This window comes from Galeopterus variegatus, unplaced genomic scaffold, assembly GCF_000696425.1.
Source record: "Galeopterus variegatus unplaced genomic scaffold, G_variegatus-3.0.2 Scaffold1352, whole genome shotgun sequence".
Taxonomy (NCBI): Eukaryota; Metazoa; Chordata; class Mammalia; order Dermoptera; family Cynocephalidae; genus Galeopterus; species Galeopterus variegatus.
Window position 1 is genome coordinate 200,840 of NW_007727463.1, and position 26,442 is coordinate 227,281.

The 26,442-nt window shown below is 33.7% G+C and overlaps 1 protein-coding gene across 2 annotated transcripts in view; it reads right to left on the reverse strand.

Annotated features, from left to right (window-relative positions):
• Positions 1–12,455: 12,455 nt before the first annotated feature.
• The window catches only part of PPIP5K2 (diphosphoinositol pentakisphosphate kinase 2), an 80,405-nt gene continuing 66,418 nt past the window's right edge, over positions 12,456–26,442 (reverse strand). The window contains exons 28-32 of one of the 2 annotated variants that reach the window (XM_008576446.1): positions 25,541–25,603; positions 23,661–23,720; positions 21,882–22,022; positions 19,679–19,795; positions 12,456–14,180 (exon numbers count right to left, since the gene is read on the reverse strand). In XM_008576446.1, the coding sequence (XP_008574668.1) occupies positions 14,068–14,180; positions 19,679–19,795; positions 21,882–22,022; positions 23,661–23,720; positions 25,541–25,603 (494 nt within the window). In that variant the 3' untranslated portion in view covers positions 12,456–14,067. The remainder of the gene's footprint in view (positions 14,181–19,678; positions 19,796–21,881; positions 22,023–23,660; positions 23,721–25,540; positions 25,604–26,442) is intronic. The other variant, XM_008576447.1, reaches the window with a different exon arrangement.

Here is a 26,442-nt window from a genome sequence, read left to right on the forward strand (position 1 = left end):
ATTTTTAAAAAATGAGTAGAGTAAAGATTCTTAGTGAGACTAACTTTTAATACTGTATCCACTATTTTCATAAGAGCTTATATCTTTAAAATTAAAATACCTTGCAATTTATGGGCACTTTTTTATAAAGTTTTTTTTTTTTTAATCCTTATAATATGGTTTGAAGTGAATATTCTTATTCTCATTTTATAGCTGAGTAAATGAGGCTCAGAAAGATGTTTTTGACATGTCCAGGGACACAAGTAATAAGTAGCAGAACCCAGACTAGAATGCTGTCTGATTCTAATTCAGAGTCAGCCTATTGTAAAGGCTTCTGTAATGTCAATTTCTAAATTAGCTTTCTTTCCCAAGAGATTCCTTCATGAGAAAAAGATTTCATGGTCAAATAAGTTTGGGAAGAATACTGCCCATTAAATTTCCCATTGGAAAAATCACAAACTTATTTTTAAAGGCTGTGAGGATTCCTCTACTAATGCAGCCCTTTTAACTTTGTTTAATTTAGGCTTATTCCCAGATTTAATTGATCATTGAAACTTTTCCCCAAGTAGTTGCTACTAACACCAGAGGACCTGCAATAATAACTGTTCTAAAAGGACAGCTTATTATCAACCTTTCAAAAAAGCCTGGGTGCTACTACATGTGGGCAGGGAGTATTTCAGATGAGAGTTTAGCAAATCTAAGAGCCAGAAAGTGGTCTTCAGAGAACAAAAAGTGTATGCTTTTGTTTTCTAGTTATAAGTCAAAAGGATTTGGTACACTATAAATGCCAAGAAAGTATGAATCATTTCTAAACTTTTATCTGAGATATGTTGAGCAATCCACTATCAGTTGGTTACAATGCAGCCTTGTAACACCAAGGTCAAGGGTTTGGTTCCCTGTACTGGACAGTCACCAAAAAAAGAAAAAAAAATGCTTAATGGACATTCATTTCCCAATTCCGTGTCAATTGATTCAGTTTAATTAACCAAATACAATTCTTTATAGGAAAATTGAACAAATTAACCCTACTTTTCTACTTAGCAAGCATAACATTGGGGTATTCTGCAGAAAGATCATTTGAGAAACATACTTTGTGATTAAGGGACTTCTCAACATCATCACTCAATGACTTGATCAATGTCCCATACAGAATTTTCCTAAAGGGCCACATGTGTGCCAGGGTCTTCAGATATATTTGAAAACAAATTATCTTCCAATTGGAGAGAGAAATAATTATTTTCTCTGTTAATTTTCTGACTTCAATTCTCTTTTTTTCCCTCTTTTCTATTCACTTTCACTCATCTACTTTAATCAATCCAAATTCCTTATCTCAAAACTATACAGTAAAGGAATTTCAAGAGCCAGGCAGATCAGATAGGGCCAAGTACATCTCCTTTAGTGTAATGAAAGCACTGGGACATTTGGACAATCACAGATACAATCCATCACACAGATGCCTGTTAATTTGGCAGATACTGCTTCCATCTTACCTATCAACGTAGAAGAAAAAAACCTAGAACTAGGGCTGGCCAGTTATCTCAGCTGGTTAGAGCACAGTGCTATAACAAGGTCAAGGGTTCCAATCCTTGTACTGGCCAGCTGCCAAAAACAAACAACAACAACAACAACAAAAAAAAACCACACGAAAACCTAGAACCTCTATGATATCACATTTTGGTCAGGTCTTCGTCAAGGGTTCCAATCCTTGTACTGGCCAGCTGCCAAAAACAAACAACAACAACAACAACAACAACAAAAAACCACACGAAAACCTAGAACCTCTATGATATCACATTTTGGTCAGGTCTTCTAGATGACTATTCCATGTCAGGCACTAGATTGTATTCTTAGTTTCATTAATTTTCCATGAGCAACTCTGCTTGTGATAAAAAGTCAAAGACAATTTTGAACCATTCAATTTTCCTCTAGACATTTAGTTCTTGTCTGCACAAGCATCTGCATGTACACACACAACTTGCGTATTTCTTTTTCATTGCCTCATTCACCAATGCCTTTCATTGGTAAGAAAATTTGAAAACCCAGTAGACAGATAGGAAGTCTGAAAACAACTTGTAAACTACTAAACTATAGTGAATTGGGATTTAATCCTACAGTCCTGAAGCCATGGAATTCCACCTTGCTCTAACTGATACACCCTTGTACCTCAGAAAGAGACATCTAACCTATTATAAACTGCCACCCTTCAGTTGCTTTCATAGTGAAAATTTTTACTAAAAGTTAATTTGTATCATTGGAGCAAATAAATTCTAACAACAGCTAAGGCTGAAATTTTATAAATGGGCTTTCCCTTTTTCTTCCTTGAACTAGTCTAAGTATTATCCTTTCACCTCTTCTGTGGTACTGAGGAAATAATATTATCTTACCTTGGTGGTGTGCTTTACAATTTACTCTCCCATATATTAGTTTAAGGTTGCTTATCCCCCCCCCAAAAAAAAAGCCCGGTAAAGCAAGAAAAGTAGATGTTGAGATGTAGGCTGAATAAGTAAAAAACAAAACTGAGATAGATGTCTAGATTGAAGACTTCTGGATCTCAATTGAGCTACTAGAATTTCTGTGCATTAATAAAAATACTACTTCTAATTTGGAAAACACATTTTCAATATTTGCATCATAAATTACAAAAATCAAATGATATTCCCTGAGAACTATAGCCACTCGACAAGGTTAGAAAGTTAAACATAAAGTAATAAACTGTGAGAGAGAGCTGTCATTGAGAGATAATTCCATGAGACAGAAATGGACAGGGGTTGGGGCACCTGAATTCTTTTTCTAGTTTCGTCATTGACTTACTGTGTTTCCTCTGGCAAACTCTCTGGGTGCCAACTTCCTTATCTGCCAAGTAAGAATAATAATAAATGCTTTGTTCCCAGGGTTCTTTGTTGAACTGGGTAAAAGAATTTATGATGAAGCTGAAAAGAGTATGTCTCCATCCAAATGAAAGGTCTGTAGATGAGTTACTTGAATAGAACGTCAGCTATCTTAACATGTGAATTATAAAAAGGCTTAGCATTTTTTATTGTGTATTTTATTTGTGACTTAAATAAATAAATTCTGCAATAAAATAAATTTCAGCATAAAATTCTGAAAAATGTAATTAGATAATTTTATGTTCCTTTCTGATGTTCTAATGACTACTTCCATCTACTCTATGATTTCACGTGTACTTTTCTTTTTAATAAAGGTGCATTGGAATGTGAAATGTATATTCAAGAAAATATTTTATGGGGCCGAGCCCGTGGCGCACTCGGGAGAGTGCGGCGCTGGGAGCGCAGTAGCGCTCCCGCTGCGGGTTCAGATCCTATACAGGGATGATCTGTGCAGCTCACAGTGCTCACTGGCTGAGCGCGGTGCGGCCAGTCTCAAAAAGGACAAAAAAAAAGGAAAAAAGAAAATATTTTATGGCTTATCTTTAGTTTGAGAAGAATGAAGCAGGAATCAAAAGTTGAGCAGGTTTCGATTCAAACAGATTTTGTCATAAATTAGGCTCTTCGAACTGAAAACAGAAACAGAAAAGCTAGGAATATATTCTGTGCAGTTTTAGTAATTGGCTTTTTAGTAATACAAGTAGAACAGTGAGTCAAGGAACCATCCTCCCATTCATACTAGTTTAATGTCATTACATGAAAGCTGGCAAGATTCCAGAAAGGTAAAAACACTTCATATGTAGATTACAAAAGGCTATTAGTGAGAGAACTAATTTTTATTATAATACCAATTGTTAAGCTCTAATTAAGTGCAAAAAGCAGTGTTCAACCTTCAGATGCCTACCCTAGAAAGCCTGGAGAGTGCATGCCATTTGCTAAATCTTAGGAGAGAGATTTGATGTATAAGAATTTTCAAAATCTAGATACTTTTCAAGAGTAGAAAATGGTAAATAATGGAATTATAAATTTTTCAAGGATGTTATAGAGCAGGATATGGACAGCAAGATGTCTACTTTCCTTTTTATTTTTAAAGCTATATTCATAGCCACTTGAAATTTTATTTATTTGTTTTTATTTTACTTTACTTTACAGAATATTTTGATTTTTAGAATATTGCCTCTTAACCTGAATTTAGGAACTAAGACTCAAGTAAATCAAAAAAATAAATTGGTTATCACACAGCCAGTGTTGAACAGAACTAGGAGTTGAATTATACCATCTCTGCTGTGGATGCAATGTCTCCCCAAACTCATTGAAGCTTAATCACCACTGTTACTGTTGAGGGTGGGAAATCCTATTATGATAATTGAAAGACGGGGCAGTGAAGAGGTGATTAGACTGTGAGGACAACGCCATAGCAAACAGATTAATCCATTTGATAGTTTAATGGTGGTCATGGGCGTGGTTCTGATGGCTTTAAAAGAAGAGCACACAAGCAGCTCTCTCTTGCTTCTACCTTTCTCACAATGTGATACACTGCGATGTGGTGTAGTCACTACCAGGAAAAGGCCCTCACCAGATGTATTCCCTTTTTTCTTGGTCAACCTGAATTATAGCTAAAAGAAGAGGTAAAAGGTAACTGGGCTCCATTTATAAAGGGGGGGGAGAGGAGCAGGAAAGGGTCTGCACTGTTTGTACACCAGAACTGTAAACTCTCATGCCTACTCATTAACTTGATAAGCCTGTAGATCCACAAAAGAAAGCAAATGCCAAAACATACCATGGAGACACTTTCACAATCCAGAATACGCACAATAGAAAACCACGCTGAAGAGAATCTCACAATTTAAAACAACCAAAGAAATTAAGAAAACCACAGGAGGCAGGGACATCCTAGGACATGTCTTACCTGAGGAACTAGGTAGTAATGTGTTATTCTGGCATATAGGGAAAATAAGAGGTCAGGATAGGAAGAGGCATTAAAGGGGAAATTCAGGAAAGGCAAACTGATCACTTCATAAGTGTACTGGGCTGGCCTTGAATAAGAAGCTTCAACTTAGGAGGTTTAAAAAATTTCATAGTATTGGAGGCAGGCATGGTTTTTATCCTAATAGAATCTCAAATAAAGTATGTACTCTAAAATGTTACTGTATAAGTTGTAAAAGCTTTGTAAAATAAGGTGAGGTCAAGCTAATATTATAACGTAAAAAAAAAAGAAAAATTAAGTCATCTGTTACCCTATTACCCTAGTAAAACTGTCTTCACTTTCCATGATCTCTTTCAGCTATTGTCCTTAGGCATCTTTACATATGAGTAGTTGCAATCCCTGTGTCATAAACCAACAATTTTGTCTTTCTAGGTTCTTTGCTCTATATTAGATGACATTTCCCATGTTACAAAGTATTTATAATGCTTATAATTATCAATTAAAAATTCTGGCATTTCATTTTTAAAATTTTTTAAATTTTTATTAAATAATATTTACACATAATATAGAAGGTCAAATGTTACTAAATTATATCAAAAAAGCTTCAGTTTCCTGTTTTTTTCTTTGACCTCCACCCACCCTATGTCCCATTTTCTAAAGGCACCTCCTTCCAAGTCTTATAACTTTTTCTTCAGATATTTGCCTTCACATTTCTATATAATAATCTTATAACCACGTCTCCTTTCTCTTAGTCCCTTGTTCAACCCATTAGGGCAGACTACTTTGCTCTTTCCTAAAGAGGTTTTGAAAAAAGTGTAGAGAAAATCAACATATGTAGAGAAAACCAACATAACCAAGCAGTTCAACATAAACATTTTTACATGCAAAAATTTCATTGCCAAAGATGGTCTTAAAGCATCTATTCAGTACTCTATCCTCTTGCTCAGCCTGTGGAATCAGCACATGGTAGGATTTCAGTCACATGACTCCAAGTTGGACAATTACTATTTCTTTAAAAAGTTCTGAAATGACTCAATACTTTCCTTGAGTTGTGAACCTTCCAATTTTCATAATTGCATTTCCCACCAGTGGAGCCTACTCTGTTCTCTTCCAGTATGAGTACTATTGTGTGGCTCATTCTCTCTTTCTGGCTTTCCATCTATCCCACTAAGAGGCAGGTATGACAATGGAACTTTCAAAAATGTTTCAAGATGACCAATAAAAAATCAGATATACAAAACTGTAGTAGTCCTAACATTTGAGACTCCCAGGTCTCATTTTATGGTCATGAATTTTGAACACAGGCATTATAGAATAAATTGGCATTTCTATGTGGAGTGAAAGAGATGGTCTGTAATTATTTGGCTTCCAATTAATTTCCTTACAGCAGCAAAAATGCTTTTGATGATATAATAGTGGAGCCTATGTTCTTTTGCTCTTTGTCTCACTCCTCCCTCACTTTCTCTCTTCTCCTCAGATTTACACATAATATAGAAGGTCAAATGTTACTAAATTATATCAAAAAAGCTTCAGTTTCCTATTTTTTTCTTTGACCTCCACCCACCCTATGTCCCATTTTCTAAAGGCATCTCCTTCCAAGTCTTATAACTTTTTCTTCAGATATTTGCCTTCACATTTCTATATAATAATCTTATATCCACGTCTCCTTTCTCTTAGTCCCTTGTTCAACCCATTAGGGCAGACTACTTTGCTCTTTCCTAAAGAGGTTTTGAAAAAAGTGTAGAGAAAATCAACATATGTAGAGAAAACCAACATAACCAAGCAGTTCAACATAAACATTTTTACATGCAAAAATTTCATTGCCAAAGATGGTCTTAAAGCATCTATTCAGTACTCTATCCTCTTGCTCAGCCTGTGGAATCAGCACATGGTAGGATTTCAGTCACATGACTCCAAGTTGGACAATTACTATTTCTTTAAAAAGTTCTGAAATGACTCAATACTTTCCTTGAGTTGTGAACCTTCCAATTTTCATAATTGCATTTCCCACCAGTGGAGCCTACTCTGTTCTCTTCCAGTATGAGTACTATTGTGTGGCTCATTCTCTCTTTCTGGCTTTCCATCTATCCCACTAAGAGGCAGGTATGACAATGGAACTTTCAAAAATGTTTCAAGATGACCAATAAAAAATCAGATATACAAAACTGTAGTAGTCCTAACATTTGAGACTCCCAGGTCTCATTTTATGGTCATGAATTTTGAACACAGGCATTATAGAATAAATTGGCATTTCTATGTGGAGTGAAAGAGATGGTCTGTAATTATTTGGCTTCCAATTAATTTCCTTACCGCAGCAAAAATGCTTTTGATGATATAATAGTGGAGCCTATGTTCTTTTGCTCTTTGTCTCACTCCTCCCTCACTTTCTCTCTTCTCCTCAGTTTATCTTCTATTCCTCCATCCATTCACCCATCCACCCACCATTATTACTGAGCTTTCTATTTCAGCATTGACTAGCTTAAGAAAAATCTATCGTTTTTAAAATTAGCAAAACAATTTAGAGGGCACATTCATTTTTCTTTAAAAATTCATGCTTCCATATATCAAGTAAGAAAGGATGTACCATACATGAAGCACCATACATGGAATAACAAAGAAATAGCCTGCTTTCCTCCTTGAGTTATATATTTGTAAGTGCTTTAAAATTGGCATCTAAACTGCACATACATTATCCCACCAGGGTCACATAATGGTGTCATTCACACCTCCCACAATATGAGATGGGTGGGTGGGTAGAAGGAAACACCTGATTTTGTTAAATACTGCCTTTTTTTTTTTAAACACTGCTTTGATAAGGACTGGATCATCTCATTTTAAAGATTTTTTAAAGGGGAAGATCCTAGAATAACCTTGATTTGGGGGAAGGGATGTCAGATTGTTACTAGGCAGGCTGTTCCCTTGGCAACAAGAGCAGCCATAAAAGAGTATTGAGAGCTATCTAGAACATCCTTGACTGTAAAAATGCTGAAATACCATTGAAAACAGAGGCCTGATTGACATTTGGACTATATACAATTCTATTACAACAAATGAATACAAATAATGCTTCAGATTTATTCTTCACTTCAGAGTTTACCAAATATTATTTCATTTGATTCTCTGACAACACTGTACTATAGACAAGACTGGCATTAACTTCATTTAGAAAACATAACTGTGATAGGCAATCTAGGAATGGGCTTCTCCTTTTTTGTTCTTTTGTTCTTGTTCTTCCTGTCAAAGGATAATAACAAAAACAAAAGTGATGCCCAGTTTGAAGATGAAGGAAAAATAATTTCCCAATAGACAAATTATCCCCAAATATGAAACATAAACATAAACTATCTTCAACAAAATTAGAAGACACTTCAACCTCAACCACAATGTATAAGGAAAAATAATTTCCCAATAGACAAATTATCCCCAAATATGAAACATAAACATAAACTATATTCAACAAAATTAGAAGACACTTCAACCTCAACCACAATGTAGGAGATAGAGCTGCCAAATGCAATAAAGGTCAAACAGGAAAATGCCTGGAGAGGATGTTTACAGGTCCAGATTTCAAAGTCATTACACCAAAAAATTCCAAAATCTGAGGGAAAAACTCAGTTCCTTGTCTGAAACAATGGAAATGGGATGAGTGCAAACAGTAGCAGATTCCTGGAGACTATCTAGTACCAAAAAGAGCAAAAACAAAGGAGGAAATACAGACATGCCAGATTTACAAGGAGTCTGCAGACGAGACAGAGGAGAGGAAAGAGACTCCGAAGGGGAATAACCCTGCAGTTGCCAATCTTTGCTGGCTGGAGAGAATAAAAGGTTATAACAGCTCTCTGAGACCCATAATCATTGTCATAATCATTGTTAAAAGGAGCTCTGCTGTAACCCAGGGAAGACTGTGTAAGTCCCAAATGCTGCCCTCCCCATCATATAAATTCATATCAAATAGATGAGCAAGAAAGAAACTCACTTCATTTAAAAATAAGTAGTAATTGAGAATGACCCTGCACAATGTTCATACAAAAACACTACAAGAAAAGGAGGAAAGGAACAGGAGAAACAGAAGCAGATAAAAACCACACAACAGAAGAAATGAATCCACTCAATGCATAAAAAATGTGACCAATTATGCTGTCATAATTCAAAGAATTTAAGGAAACAATTTATACAGAGATATAGGTGATCAGAAACACTATGGTAAAACAACCAAAGGAAATGCAACCTAAGCTAACAGAGTTCAGAAAAGAAAAAAAAAAAAAAAAACCATCCCAGAAATAGGGCCACATCATAAGGAATACAGAGCACATAAACTAAACTAACAAAATGCAAAGAGGAGATAAGAGATAAGGTGGAGTGATTTCTCCATTTTGATTAATCAGGGGCTCAAAATATAGCACTTAAAATGATAAGCATGTAATAAAGGTATAAAATATTTACAAATATAAAGGTAAACATAAGCAAGGAAATAATATCATCTATTAAAACTGTGCAGCAGAGGAAAAGTAGAAGTATACTAATTGGACATTTTTCTTAGCAGGAAGTCAACAGATAGCATCTAACAAATTAAATTTACTAGTGTAATTAAAAATAAGTTAAGAAAACCACTGGCAGAAAAAGCAAAATGTAGCAAACACAGATGATATAATGCAAGTGTAGTGTACAGTGTACATTGTTGGTTATTTATTCATTATGTTTCCTCTCCCTCTTCCTTCCTATCGGAACCCTGATTTTGGTCATATATCCCTCTCTTCTTCACACAATTATGTGCTTTAGAGCAGTGGTTCTTGACTAGGGGCAATTCTGCCTCCTAATATCCAGGGACATTTTTGACTGCCAAAATTTGGGGGGATGTTACTGGCATTTAAGGGAGAGGCCAGGGTGAGGAGATTGGCTCCAGGCCCAAATCCTACATGAGATCTTTCAGGCTCAACCATAGACAATTACAAAGGCTTTGCTTAAAGGCCTTATAGTCAGTTCACTGCAGTCTCTGGAAGGAGTTGTAGTCAGGGCTCAGGACCTCTTGGATGTCCATACACCTAGCTGCATTCCTAGCCCAGGCAGCTCCATTCTGAAGCCTCCTTATCAGGGGGCCTTGGCTGAGACACTTCTCTACTCTGACTCGGTTTTCCACTCCTAGCTCTTGCCCCTCTCCCTACCCCTAGTCCCCTGTGTCCATAAGATGGCAGAAACCTTTTGATCATTTATCCTCATCAGTGAAACAATTTCCCCTGCCTGCATTTGCATGTCATCTTATTGCCCTATGCCTGGTGCTGGTTCATGGGGTGTAGGTCGGGGGAAGTGGGGGGAAGAATGGAACAGTGCAGAGCCAGCACTACTTTCCTTTTTGGTTTCTTGCTTATAATAATATTATGCCAGTAAGTCAATGAAGACTTGACAATTGCTTTCATTTTGGCTGTCTTAACTGACTACCTCAACACTTCAGCACAGGGATGCTAAACACTCCGCAAAGCACAGAACAGCCTTCCACAGTGAAGAATTATGTGGTCCATAATGTCAACAGCACTGAGGCTTTTGGGGGAACCTGACCCCATCACCAGTGCCAGGGCCAGTAAGTTCATGGAATGTGCTTCTGGAGAATGTTATTCATCTAGGGGCAGACAGATGACCAAATAAATTGGCCCAAGATACTGAAGTGAACAACTTAATATTTCTTGGTTGGGGAAGAAGTTCCCTCAATTTTTGTTGTGCTGGACATGAACAAGGAAATATGTAGCCCTTATTGACACTGACAACCATCTTGTGAACATGTGGGGAAAAAACTTAGGGATAAAGTTTATACTATGCCAGAGGAGAGAGGGAGAGAACATGGGTCCTTGATAACATTATAGCTGACAGAACTGTGGCTGAAGCCAACTCCACATTTGGACCTTCAGAAATGTGTAATAATAAACTTTGTTATGATTTAAGACAGTTTCAATTGGAGTTTTCTTACTTGCAACAAAAAGTATTGTTACAGAACGATAAAAAAATGTAAAAGCAATAAAAACAGAAAGCATAATCTAAAAGCAAAGATATATTACATACGAATAAATATAGACTACACTAATCTATTAAATAAGGATCTTAAAACTGAATCACAAAGCAAAACTCACCTTATACGTTAAAATAAAATATCTAAAACAAAGTGACACAAATATAAAAAAAAAAAAGACTACACTAATCTATTAAATAAGGATCTTAAAACTGAATCACAAAGCAAAACTCACCTTATATGTTAAAATAAAATATCTAAAACAAAGTGACACAAATATAAAAAAAAAAAAGAAATAAAAAGACGGATATCAAGCAAATGCAAGCCCAAATAAAGCATAGGTCATAATCTTAATACCTGACAATTTAAATTACAGGGTAAAAAGCATCCAATGGAAAAAGCTATTTTTATAATGATAAAGGTAACAACTACAATGAAAATTTAAGTCATTAATTTGTAAGCACCAGAAAACATAGCCACATACTATGTAGGAAAAGAGTAAAGTAAAAACCATAGATAACAAAAGGAGAAATTAACAGAAATTTCTAAGTAAAAAAGATTTTTATTTTCCCCTCTCACAATCCATTACTAAACACAAGGGCCAAAGGAGAAACAGTTTATAAAAAAATCTCAAAAATATATTTAATGAAGGAGCTATAATTTGTATAAATTATATCATATACAATAATAGTGTCGCGCCCGCACCACGCTCAACCAGTGAGCGGACTGGTCTCTATATGGGATCCGAACCCTCGGCGGGAGTGCCACCGCGCTCCCAAGCACTGCACTCTACCTAGTGTGCCACCAGGCCGGCCCCATAAAAAAGTTAATATTTTAATGATATAATCTTTGTATATTTGACATATAGTAAAATTTAACTTAAGACATAAAATAAGGTAATATTAATATTAATAAGGTTATACTAATATATTAATATAATCCATATTATGGAAATAGAAAACTAGAAATATAAAATATTTCTTTAGTTTTTTTTAAAAATCGCTGTATGAAGGTATTGAGTAAATATTAATTTTTTAGTTTTTGTTTTTCTCTACTTGATGTGTTCAAATAATTTTATAACATTTTTACATTAAGCAATGATTCATTTTACACACAGCATGAAAGTTAACATCTCAAATGGTATTAGTGGATACTGAATACCGTTTTTACACTAAATAATACTAACCAATTGTTTTCTATGCCTTTTAGCATATCCTCAAATTAAATATCTAACGGACATTATACATAGAATTTATAGATAAGAATCTGTTGAAATGGGATGATACAGTGCCTCTGTCTCATTTTTCTTACAAATTAATAGATTTATTTTCAGAATAGTTATTTGTGACAATGATGGTTAGCAAAGAGACTTTTAGTCTTGAAAAATGATTCTAAGATTCTTGCAAACAGACTGTCAAGTTTACACAGCAATACTACTAAGTTTGGTGACTACAGTGAAGTAAAAGTTCCTGTATAACAACAGGAAAAAGTAAATTGTACTGTACTTTCTTGTTTGGAAAGCAATAGATTGCTATGTGTATGGCCAATAATAATGTCTAAGTACTATTTAATATTAAAATAGTTTTCCTCATTCTTTCTACTTTGAAAGCAAAAAGGAAAGAGATAAAGAACAGAAATAAAAAATAACAATATTTAAGTCACTCTCTCATTCTGGAAATAAAATAATATTTTAATTCATTTCCATTAAAAAACAAAAGTTTTCTTACCCCCACAATAAGCACATTAACCACATTTTCACATACAGGAAACCAGATACATTCAACTGTTTACAAGACATGTCTATATAATACATTTACATTCATGTGAAGTACATGAACTTATTTAATTGTATATATTTATGACTTTTGCATCTGGTACCTTTAAAATAACAGATATATAATATGTTTATTTTCTAAAAGTCAGTTCATATATGATGATTTAAGGTTAGGAGAGTCTCTTCTGAAGAATTACAATAGTTGTATTTATACTATAAGAATTCAATAATTTTTCTAAACATAAGCCTCAAGCTAAAGCTTTAGAAATTTAAGTTATGTAACTTGCAATGCATGGAGTTCTTAGCAGGTGGCACTGTTTGGATACAGTTTTAGTCATTTCAAGTGGTTCACAATTATTTGTGGATTTGGGGAAGAAAAAGCACCAAGGATAATAATTTTTTTTTCATATCACAGATGAAATCCTAATACAGCGATCTCTATTTCCCTTCAATATCTAATCATCTGTAAAGAGAATTTATTTCAAATGTTCAATTTTTAAGCTTTATTAGTGAGATCAACTGATACACAGCAAATAAGAATAGAAATGGCAAAAACAGATGCTATACCTAACACCTACTAACTTAATAGAATTCAAATTTCTTCTATCATTGATGATTTCCATTTTTGAACTGAGTTTCTTAGCTCTAAAAACAACTCTGAAAATAAATGCAACATTTATAAACTTGTCAACTATATCTCTTAAAAAGAAACTCTAAGGGTGCCTATCTTGCCAATATATGAAACAAATATTTTCGTGATGAACAAAGCACCTCTTATGGTAAGGAAATACATAAAGAAATATTTTCTACAAATTAATATCCGAACTTATGTGCATAAAGGTACAGTTCTTCCAGCTACATATGTAATATTTTAAATAACACACAATAAAAAAATTCAAAGCATAGATTGAAAAATAACCCACATGCTAATATTCCAGTTATTAAATACTCCAGCATATACATCACTATAACAATTGGGAAAATTTTTCTAATCTAAGTGGTCAATGAAATTTCTTTGGAAATATACTTTTTAAAAAGTACCCAATATGTAAACATGTCTGTCAAATTTCAACACAAGCTAAAGGCTTTTACAGCTAAGATTCAATCCCATGAAAATAAAAGTGTATACAGAGGCCGCCTCACCAGACTCTGCAGTACACAGCACTACTGGTGTGACTTTGGTACAGGTCAGCTGGGCTTTTATGTTCCTTGTCTTTACAATAGGTACATGGTAAACATATTAACAACAACAGACCTTTATCACCATAGGTTGTGTTACTCACAGAATGCTAATAAACATTGCTTTAAACATTTTTCGACTGTGACAAAAGTTGCTTACCTAATATATTCAAAGAATCCCCTACATTTAATAAGTGAATACAGACATGTATAAGGAAAAACATAAATTACTTGCTCTGACAGTTTTGAGTCAAGGTTTATTATGTATCTTTTTCTACTGAACATGTGATTTTTATAAGTTGTTCCAGCTTCTGCTGAGAAGATTTCATTTCTTTTTCCCGGTGTTTTTTTTGTGTTCATGCACTTCTGTTTTGCTAGTTATACTCTTTCTCCGAGTTGAGGTACTAGGAACAACTGCACTAGAAGGTCCACTGGTAGCTATACAAAAAAAGAAATACTATTGCTTAGATTTATACAAGCAATCCAAGTTCAAATAATACTGCTGAATGACAAAATAATTCTTATTATGATTATGATGTAAATAAAACATTCTAAACATTCAATATAACATTTTTAACCTTCTATTTTTTAGAATGCAACACAAATACAGAAAAGTAATGACAATGGGCTGGGTACACAAAATAAATTTCTCATTTCACTCTATATTCTTCCTGGGAAACTAATTCATTTCCTTCATTTTTAACTACCATCCATTGTGCTAATGACTTTCAAATTTATATTTCCAGCAAGGATTTTCCTTTATCTCAAGATATAGTATATTAACTGCCTACTGAAACTCTCTTTATAGATATCTGACAGCAAACATAAACCTAACACGTTTTCATTTTCCCTATAAATATCTATTTCCTCCTGTATTTCTATCTCACCACTATCTAAAAAGATAGAAGGTTAGAAAACTAGAAGCATTCCTGACTTAGGACTCATCCTTCCACATCTGAACCAACATCAGTGCCTAATGAGTTTTCAAAAAGTTGTTCTAGGTGGAGTTACACTTTTCCTACGGATGGGTAAGCTCCTGTCAGACCAATCTTCCTGCAGTTAAAAGGTATACACTTTGTATAAAATATGAGGAACAACCACCTGAAGATACTGAAGAGTGAACAAAAGCAGGCAGTTACTAGAGAAAAATCAAGACTCGAAAAAAGGGAAGAACATGGGGTGAGTTTCCCCTTCTTTACAGCTTTTAGCCTGAGGATAGGCCCCAATCTACACCATGTAGAATGGCTAAAACTCCAACATAAAATCCAGTCTTACTAGAGTAAAGAACCAGAAGACAAGTACTGAGACAACTTTAGCTGCTAGAAAGTGAGGTGGGAAATTCCAGAAGGGGGAGCCCACAATTCTATGTATAAAGTGCTGATCAAATCTATGGCCTAAGCAGAATAAGCTCCAAGGAGACCAGCTAAGGCTAATAGAAGTGAACTGATATTTGAACTTTCAGCCACTTCAAGGGACACAGTTTTGCAACCTGAGTTCAGCCAAGGTTAACTCTTTGCTTTAAAAATAAACAAACACAACACTATTCTATGGTGTAACAACAGAAATAACAGAATCCAGAGTTTCTATAACATATCATTCACAATGTCTAGGATATAATCCAAAATCACTCAACATACTAAGAAATAGGAAAATGTATTTCTTGTTGAGAATGGGCAAATTGACAGAGACCAATCCTGAGATGAGTCAGATTAACAGACAAGAATTATGAAGCAGCAATTTTAATTATGTTCCAGGATAAAGAAGCATATACTTAAAATGAATGAACAGATACACAATCTCTGTGACAAAAAAAAAAGCAAACACACACACACACACACACACACACACACACACACATAAAGAAGAATCAAATAGAATGTCTAAAACTAAAGAATAAGTACCTGAAATAAAATATCCAAAATAAAAACTGGATGGGATTAATGGCAGAACGGAGAAGACAGGTAAAAGTAATCAAAAGCCTAAGCATGTCATAGTCAAATTGCTCAAAACCAAAGATAAAGAGAAAATATTGAAACCAGAAAGAGAAAAATAACCGATTGCATACACAAAAACTCAAGTTAACTAAGACTTCTCATGAGAAACAATGGGAACCAGAAGAGAGTGGAACATTATTAAAGTGCTAAAAAAAAATACCCAAAACTTTCTAACCAGAATTCTCTATCCAGCAAAACTACCTTGCAAGAATGAAGATGAAATAAAGACATTTTTTCAGACACAATAAAATGAATAGAATTTGTTGAAAACAGACCTGCACTACAAGAAATACATATATGACTGTTTAGAATAAAAGAATAATAATCAGAAGGAATAAATAGAAAATATAATAAAGTAGTAGACTAACTCAAACATATCAATAATTACATTAAATGGTAATGGGCTATAAATACTACAACTATTTCTTGTTGTAATAAATAGTTGGCAGATATTGTTAGAATGACTTTTTAAAAAGCCAACTATATGCTGTCTACAAAAGTCCACTTTAAATATAAAGACACAGATTGATTGAAAGTAAACAGATTTTTAAAAATACCATGCATATATTAATAAGAAAGCTAAAATAGCTATATCCACATCAGATAAAATAAACTTTAAATCAAAGCATTACTAGAAATCAAAGAGGCAAATTTCATGATAATAAATGAGCCAAAATATTAGGAAGACTTTAAAAGAGCTCTAAAACATGTAAAGCAACAACTTACCAAATTAAAGGGAGAAATAGAAAATTCTGCAGTTGTGAGTGGAAACTGCTCTCTACACAACTGATAGAACAATCCCTTCCCTGACCACCAGTCCCCCAAAAGAAAAAACAGTAAAAACACAGAAGATCTGAACATTATCAGTAATCTTGATCTAATGGATAATGACAAAGCAGTATACATTAGGAACAATGAACTATAGAATGAACACTCTTCCTTTTTTTAGTTTACTTGATACATTCCAGATCGTACAAATGTTAAGCCATAAAACAAATCTCACATTCATAAGAATGAAATCATACAGTTTATATTTTGTAATAACAATGGAATTAAACAAGAAATTGATTAAGAAGATATTATCCAAACTCCCCCTCCTCTAAATATTTGGAATTTAACTAATACATTCCTAAAGACTCTATAAATCAAACAAGAAATCACAAGGTATACTAGAAAATATTTTTAACTGAGTGATAATGAAAATACAACATAACCTTTGTAATATGCAACTAAGGTGCTTAGAGAACAACTTACATTTTTAAATGTTTATATAACAAGAGAAAAAAATATCTATCAATCACTGACCTAAGAAACTAGAAATAGAGGATAAAAGTAAACCCAAAGTTAGTAGAAAATAAATAACAAATAGAAAATAAAGAACAAATTGATTAATTATAAAACAAACAGAAAAACAAATAGCTGAAACTTGGTTCTTTGAAAAGGCCAAGAAAATTGATAGAATGATTAAGAAAGAAACAGAACACAAATTACTAGTATCATAAAAAAGAGGTTATTACCACATTCATTAAAAGGATAATAAAGAAACAACAAAGTTGAACTTAGATAAAATGAACAAATTCCTTGAAAAATACAAGTTACCAAAATTAACACAAAAATGAAAAGGAAAATTAATCCTATCAAACATTTTTTTTTTTCCTTTTTGTCTTTTTTCGTGTCCGGCAACGGATCGCAACCCTCAGTGTCGCGCCCATACCGGACCGGGACCGGCAACGGGATCGCAACCCTCGGTGCTGCGCCCGCCCCTTGCTCAGCCAGTGAGCGGGAACCGGTCTGTATGTGGGATCCGAACCCTCAGCGGGAGCGCCACCGCGCTCCCGAACGGCGCACTGTAGCAGTGCGCCACCGGGCCGGCCCCTTCTATCAAACATTTAAGAAAGAAATTATCTTACAAAAACTCACTCATAAAAATAGAAAAGGAGGAAACACTTCCTAAATCATTTAATGAAGCTAGCAATACCCTAATACCAAAATCTGAAAAGGACATTACAAAAACAGAAAACCACAGACCAATGAAGATATAAAAATCCTCAAAATCAAATTGAATCCAGCAATATATATATATATGTATATAGCGCAGCTGTATATATATACACACACACATACACATATATTTATAAATATATATAAAGATCATACTTCATGACCAAATAGGGTTCATCCCAGGCATACAAGTTTAGCTTAACATTTGAAAAGTCAAATATAACATCGTTTTAACTTTATTACTTAAAAATATGTACAAAATGATGCATTTATTATATGTTTAATATGTAAAGAACAACAATATACTGTGATTTAAAGAGAATTCAAATCCTACCGTATACTGACTACTAGCTATGGGAACTGGTATAACTCACAACTTCTCTGCTACTTTCTCCATGTGTAATAGACATAAGAATGGTATTGACTTCTGAAGGTTATAGTGACAACTATAAGAATAATGAGAAAGTGCTTTGTAGTATAAAGAACTATACAAATTTTAACTTTGTGTTGTATATGGAATGAAACATAACTTACGTTTAAGATATTTATTCAGTTACCTGTAGCTTTACGCACTGATTAGTTACAACATACAAGTTTCAAATTTATTTAAGATATTGCCCCTGATTTATAAGGCCTGGTAATATGGTAGAGCTATAATGAGGTATCAGAGATAAAATTAGTAGTACAGACTGTCATCAAAATTCTTGTTTTGATAATCATCTAAATACACCATCAATGGAAGGGGTTGGGTTGGGTCTTTAAAGATGGGAGGTAAAAGGGAGAACACTTTAAGTGTAAAAAAAGTTGCATGAGTGCTAAGGGGATTTACTTGGGGAGAAGTGAAGAGAACGGTTTGACCATAGTATAACAACAATAGTGTTTAATGAGTGTTTACTATGTGTGCCAAGTACTTTATACATGTTATTGTACTCATCTCTGACAACTTTATAAAGTGGGTACTATTTCCCTGACTATGATTATGAGACTAAGAATCAGAAAAGTTATGAAACTTGCCCAAGGTCATATAGCTAATAAGCAGCAGAGCTGAGATTTTAATCTAGCCCTGATTCCTAAGCACAAACCCTTAACCTAAAGAATAATTGAGAGCACTAAGAGGAGGCAAAGAAAGAAGATACCTCCAGTAAGTTTACAATCAAAGCCTTGGAGTATATAGAATTCTCTCTAAAAAACCATATATATATGTATTAAGAAGGAATACATATATATATGTAGAATAAGAAAAAATGAACAGTCAATCAAAGCCTTGGAGTATATAGAATTCTCTCTAAAAAACCATATATATATGTATTAAGAAATACATATATATATGTAGAATAAGAAAAAATGAACAGTGTAGAAAGTCCCTATCTGGGACAAGAAAGTAGGAAAAAGAAGAACCATCAAACAAGAAAAGTAGAAGAATCAGAAAAATCGAAAGAACACCAAGACAGAGTAATATCTTGGAAGTCAGAGTTAAGAGAACATTTCAGAGTAAGAGAAACATTTCAGGAAGGATCAACAACACAATCAAATGTGCCAAGAAATTAAAGTAAAAAAAATGCTGATAAAAGATAGCTGAATTTGGTAGTCATAATATCAGACTGAGAATGGAAAGATTAAGATAATGTAAGGAAAGAAAAAAATTTTTTCATATAAAATGATGCTTCAGGTTCAACAGAGAAGCAAAAGAAGAAAGTCCATAAATTAAGGGTGAGTATAAAATATATTTTATTAACATATGTGGGCGGAGGCATAAGACAACAGAAACAAAAAATAAATATATATCATTAGGCTGTAATAATAGATTTTAATTCTTAGGATCATTACACTCCAGGAAGTACAATGATCCTGCGTAAAAAGAGATTTTACATTTAAAAAGCAAGCTGTTGTTACTCTTCTAATTGCTGTACAGAATCTATGAACTCACACACACATCCTAACCTGGTTTGCTGCTTGCTTTCGTACTCTTTAAGGTAGCTGGCGGTGTTGGAAGGATCTTTGCAGGTGTATATGTATTTAAAGATACTTTTCTTCTCATTACTGGACTGGAACGTGAAGCTATAGAGGATGAAAAATAAATAAACAAACATGGTAATTTAACAATTTCTTGCCAATTCTATTTTAATATTATAGAAAACTTCTTATGACATAATTTAGTGACCCTAAGAATATACATAATAACAGTACAAAATAGACAAGGCAGGATGGGCGGATTAAATTTACCAAGATCATCTTTCTTATAAAAAGACAGTTCTCTCACGGCCTTAGCCAAATAAATGTTCGGTTGATACTGTAAATCATAAGCACTTTAACAGTATACACCAAAGGCATTCCAGCAAGAATAGAAAAGCTGTCTTAATTTTATCCTACTCTGATAGAAATTGAGGTTCTTAAGGCATGGCAGAGAGCTGATGGCATAGTTTGATTTCCTGGTAAGTGAGTAGGTAATCTTTTTCTTTTTTAAAAAAAGATGACCTGTAAGGGAATTTTAACCCTTGACTTGGTGTTGTCAGCACCACACTCTCCCAAGTAAGCTAATCAGCCATCCCTATATAGGGATCCAAACCACTGGCCTTGGTGTTATCAGTACCACACTCTCCCAAGTGAGCCATGGGCCAGCTCCAGAGTCAGTAATCTTTAAGACAAAGAGTCTCAAATTATTTTTCTCTCAAAAATAACAACTAGAGTCAGGAATGGTTCATATACAAACACAATGGTCTACTCAACTATTATATTTAAGAATAGGCTAATTAGACTACAAGTAATTAAATAAATCAGATTGTCTTCCTATATTACCCAGCTGAGATTTATCTTCAGGAGAAGGAGGGATTAAAATTATGAAAAAACAACTCTTTCTAATCAAGCTGGAGAAGTGTGAAAAGGAAAAATCGGGATCATTCTTAAGTATGGAGTATTCTGGGTAAGGACAGTCCAAAGTAGGGGATTGGGTAGGTGGGGAACTATTGGTATGAGCTTCTGGATTACTAAACAAAGGGAGATGGGAAGCTGACAGCAATATTCAGCATGCTTTTGAAAATCAAGATGTGTGCCAGTTATGGCAAAGTGTGTGTTCGGTGGCTGATACATACACCAAATGAAAATAAATTTCACTGTCAGAGCTCATTAGTGATTACTAATGAAAAAATATAAGTGATGAGGGCCGGACCGTGGCTCACTTGGGAGAGTGTGGTGCTGATAACACCAAGGCCACGGGTTCGGATCCCTATATAGGGATGACCGGTTAGCTCACTTGGGAGAGTGTGGTGCTGATAACACCAAGGCCACGGGTTCGGATCCCTATATAGGGATGACCGGTTAGCTCACTTGGGAGAGCGTGGTGCTGACAACACCAAGTCAAGGGTTAAGATCCCCTTACCGGTCATCTTTTTAAAAAAAAAAAATATATATATATATATAAGTGATGAAAAAGTCCCTAAGATATATAAAGCACTATGCCATTACTTAGCACTTTCCTGCTTGCACGTTTTTACTAATTTTTTGCTATTAATTTCCACCACTAACTTGTTCTAATTAGTATTCCCACTCCTCCTCCAATCTGATATTGTCAGTACCCCATTGTAAGCTATCTTCTAGTTACCATAAAATTTATTAATTTTGTCCTAGGTATGGAAAAACGATTAACAATGTCTTCATCCTTATTTTAAACATCACAAAATGAATATAGTCCTATATATATGATGCTGCGTCTTTGACAATTCAGAGAATTAACTTATTAATTTTGTCCTAGGTATGGAAAAACGATTAACAATGTCTTCATCCTTATTTTAAACACCACAAAATGAATATAGTCCTATATATATGATGCTGCGTCTTTGACAATTCAGAGAATTAAGTGTAAATAATGTAAATATACTGTAATTAATATTAGTTTTGCATTCACTCTACAAAATATAAGATTCAGATACTTCCATCATAATTGGCACCCTATTTTCTTTAATAATCAAAAAAAATTTTTTTTAAAAGAGGCTTCAGAAGACCTATAATTCCTAAAAATGCCCCTTTACACCCTTTTTCCTAAATTTCTATTCACTACCACTACATGGGTTTACATTTTTATAATTCTTATTATATTCAGATATTTACTGCCCAACAATTAAATAATAACAAAGGTAATCTTTCCTACAAATTTCAGGGGTCTTCCGTAGAACTTCACTTGATGGGGAAGCAATGGAAGCAAGAAAGTCATCCACTTGCTTTAAAGACAGGGCATTGTGAAGAGTTTCTAGAGGACAAATAGATGGCACCATAGAATACAATTCAAAGCCTGTAAAGAAAAAAAAAAAACAAAAACAAAACAGAAAATCAGGTATTTAAAAAATCAGTAATTAAAAAGGAAGATCACTGCTTAGAACTAGACAGTCTCTAGGTCTCTCCAATCTATCACATGCAAACATACAAGATCTCCGAAGTCATGACACCAGATGCTATGCAATATGAAGTTAAAATAAGATGTGACAAAGATTTCATTTTTAATGTAATTACATAGTACGGCATGCACACAATTTCATTCTATAGTGGTAAAATCTAAGAATAATGCTTAAAGAAAAAAACCTAGGGGAAAAAATCAGAAAAATTACAATTTTTCAGTTTTTATTCTTTAAAATCAGATCTATTCAATAGGTCAGTAAGCTGATGCCATGATGCGTCCCTGATGCTAGGATACTAAAGGTAACTTATCAAAAAACAGTTATGTAATGACTTGTGAAGAGTGACTTTAAACACTTTTCTAGGCATGCCAAGGCCAACAATATTTTCTAGTGTGATCCCCAAACAACATCCATTCACTTATGCTGGAATGAGCATTACAAAACGTATTTCACCCACCTTTACTGAATTAACAAAATAATTATATTATTGGAAATCCCTCTCTGAGTAGTTAGGCCAAATAAAAACCAATACAAAATACAAACATGTTTGTATTTAACGATGGCACAGAAATACAAAAATTTCATGAAACAACCATGCAGATATACATATTAATAACATCAGTGAAACAAAAGCACTTAAACACACATCATTTATTTTCTTTTAAACAAACAGGATATAGATTATTCACGTTCTTAAAAAGAAAATTGCTTGTTTATTGAAACTTTATTCAACTGAATGGCTTCAAAAATTGCTTTCATATACTGTTAAAAATAACAAGTCTTTATGCATCTATCTTCCATAAGTTCAAACTAATTCACCTCCAAAGAAATACTTTTAATACCTAAATTAAGTTTTTATACAAAATCCAATATCATTAAGTAAAAAGTAAACACTAATTAAACTTAGATTGCAAAACTCTTTGCTTCAATAGTCATGTGCTCATTTTTAAATTGACTGATATTTAATTTATTTAAATTTCGTTTAGAAATACTGACCCAAGAACTACCTAATTCTCAGTTGGAATAGGGAAACTTTGGCTAAAAGGCAATCTAATCTTCCCATGAAAATAACCAAAGAACTTACAAAACTGGTATATGTTTGATTTTCAGGTGCAAACCAAAGCACGACAGACATTACACATACTTTAAAAACAAAAACAAAAAACTGTAATACCATAACAGCAGCTAAAGCACCTAAGTTAAGCACGAAATAAATTAGGCCTGCACAACTGTTACTTTTTTAAAAAGTACAAGATTCATGCAAATGAGCGCAAACCCTTTCTTTCCATTACACTAAATGGTGTGTATTTTCCTCCTTTCCTCTGAATGTTTATAAGTCTTTTGTAACAATTATTTTCTTTCACTTGCCTGCTAGATTTTATAACAGGCAAATGACAATATAATCCATTTCCTCTGGACTACATTTTTTCTCCACTTATCTTTAGTAACCTTTTTCTTTAATACATAATGAAAGGGTTAGCGCAGCAATTTAAAAAGCCACCCTGCTGACATGTTTAGAAGCTATAAAAACATACCACTGGAGCCTAGAAATTCCACAGAGGAAACGGACCAGCACCTATAGAGGTGTAGGTGTTCTGCACAGAGGCCCAGAAAATAAGGTAAAGCACTGTCAGAAGATACTTGTTTCACCATGTTCCTTGAACTAAAGATGAAGGGAGGGGTAAGTCCATGATATGTGTTAAAGATGAAAATAACATGAAAGTTAGGGGAAATAAAAAGTAAAAGGAAGAGTCAAATGACAATTTATAAGACAGATAAGACAACACAACATTAAAAAAAGAAAAAAAGAATTCTTGAAAACCCAAAAGAAGTATTTCTAGAATTGAAAGGAATGCATTTAATATGCATTAATGTGTGAAAAATCCACATTAAAAAAAGAGCCTAAAACAAAAGAGTATAAAATCATTCTATTTTCTGTTAAATTTAAAGAGTATCCTTTTTTTAAAATCGTCAGTTGAACACAAGTTTCTCCTAGATAAAACCTGCAATACGGGCTTTAAACTCATAAGCATTTTTTTTTTTTCTAAACTCACAAGCATTTGATATAAAAACTATAGATAGTCTTAAGCCTATAATGTCTCTTAGAATTTTGTGACCTGTTTTTCTTGTGACTTCTGTTTTTCTTCTAAGAGGGTCTTATAAATGCGGGTTCTTTAGAAGCTTTAGCTGTATCAATTAATAATCTTTTTCTTAGAAAAGTAGCACTTAAAGAGCTACAATGGAGGGAAAGCACATCAAACTTTAAAAGGCTAAATTTTCACTTGTTGAGGATGAGATCTTCTTATTCCACCTTCAAGAAGTATTAGTGCATTGTTATTTAGATGCGTAGTTAAAGGATCCAGAAATGGAAGAGTGACCATAAACTTGTGTTGAATCCTTTAGCTTCATAAAAATTTTTGAAAGACCAGATTTGAGTTTTTGAAAGATTCATTTGCAGTCAAAAAGAAAAAGAAAGTTCCAGGGATAAAAGTACCTTCGTTCCAAATAAAAGCAATAACCTATAAGTTTTCTTATAAATTCTTTAATCCTAAATTATTTTAAAATGATCAATAAACATCCCTTCTTGCCCCACAAGATCAAGCTCTGTGTGAAAAGCTGTAATACTCTAACAATTCCATTTATAAATAATGGTCATGAAATACTTTCCTACTCAGCCTCAAAAGCTGAATTTAACTGAATTGGGTTTCTAGATTTTAACTTAGTCTTCTTCCTATCAGGAGTCCTTCAAATTTTAAGAAAAAGCAGTGGTACCAAAAGAAATTGGTTGCTTGATAACAGCAAACCAGATTGTCACGTGAGGACAAAGTGAATGTTGGACAAAGTTTTCAGAGTACTCCAGACCAAGTCAGGTTTTGCTTTAGACAAAGAGCCAGGGATAAATGATATCACATAGTAAAATCTGTGTCACTTGGTTCCCAAGGACTTTTCACAGATATCTCATTTGGATATTTTATATGAGTGGCTCTGTATTTTTGTTAAATATCTCAATAAAACAACCACGTGATCAGAAAAGGAATTAGGGAGAAAAAAATCATTAAGATTCTTAAGAATGAAGAACAAATTAAAGAATACTAATTGTTGTATTTAAAAAATTTGTGTGGACTTATCACTTGAGAAAGTAGAAGAAATTTTCAGGTGTTAATTTAGTATTAAAACTCATCATCATTGTGTTCTTTTCAAAGTTGGATGAATAATGTTAAATTACTGTATAAATTACAGCTGAAAAGGGAGCCAGACAGTATCAATAATTTGGGTGAATAAATTGGAATTGTATGCCGATTGAAATTAAGGATGGAGAAATAAATGATACTGTATACCCCACATTTTGAAATAAAAGAAAAATAAAAAAGGGATGAAGCAGGGGATTATCTTTTAAAATAAAAGCAAAACGTACCATTGGTTGGGTGTCGAGCAAATGAGATAGAAAACCTTTTAACAGCAGAACCGCGTGTGGCGTCTGAGAAAGAGAAAAACAGGTACCTGAAATTCATAACAGCTACCAAAAGAACACTTAAAAAAAGAGGGGAAAAACAAACATATAAGGAGGTTAGAATTAGGTGACATGCAGAAGGAACAATGAGAGAAGGTAATAAGCCAAATATTGGTTAAAAGAAGTAAAGTGGTTTGATGATAGAGGCAAAGTGTTTAATGAAATATACAAAAGAAAGAAAAGCAGGATAAGCTGGCAATTCTGGTAAGTTCGTGTTTTACTGGTAAAAGTAAATTTGTAGATATATGAGAAAAAGTTTAAATAAAGCTGATCCTGAAAGAGCTAAAACTACTATCTTAACAAAAGGCACAGGGATCCATGAGCCTCAAAAGATACTCTGAATATTAAAACTTACGGTATATTAACAACAGTGAGAGGATCTCCGTCAGCTAGGGATCTGAAAATATTCTCATCCTATGTTTATTTTTATCAGCACCACACTCTCCCAAGTGAGCCACGGGCCAGCCCCTATGTTTATTTTTATAAATACATTGCCAATATGGTATTTTCCTCTACTTATACACATTCCATTCACTTTATTTTAATTAGCTCAATATCAGTAAGTAAAATAAGGATTAACAGTAAACAAAAGTTTAAAAGCTCAAAGAAAATTTGTTCTTTATAATATGGATTATCAATTATCTAAAAAAGAATACACGTGATGCAGTTCTAAGTTTTCTATTTCAACAAACTACTTATTATACAAGTACTGTAAGTCTAACTACAATTAACTGATGTAACATGGATCCAAGCTGTGGGTAACAGACAACACTGATAGATTTAGGTAAAGGGTTCTAGGATTCCAC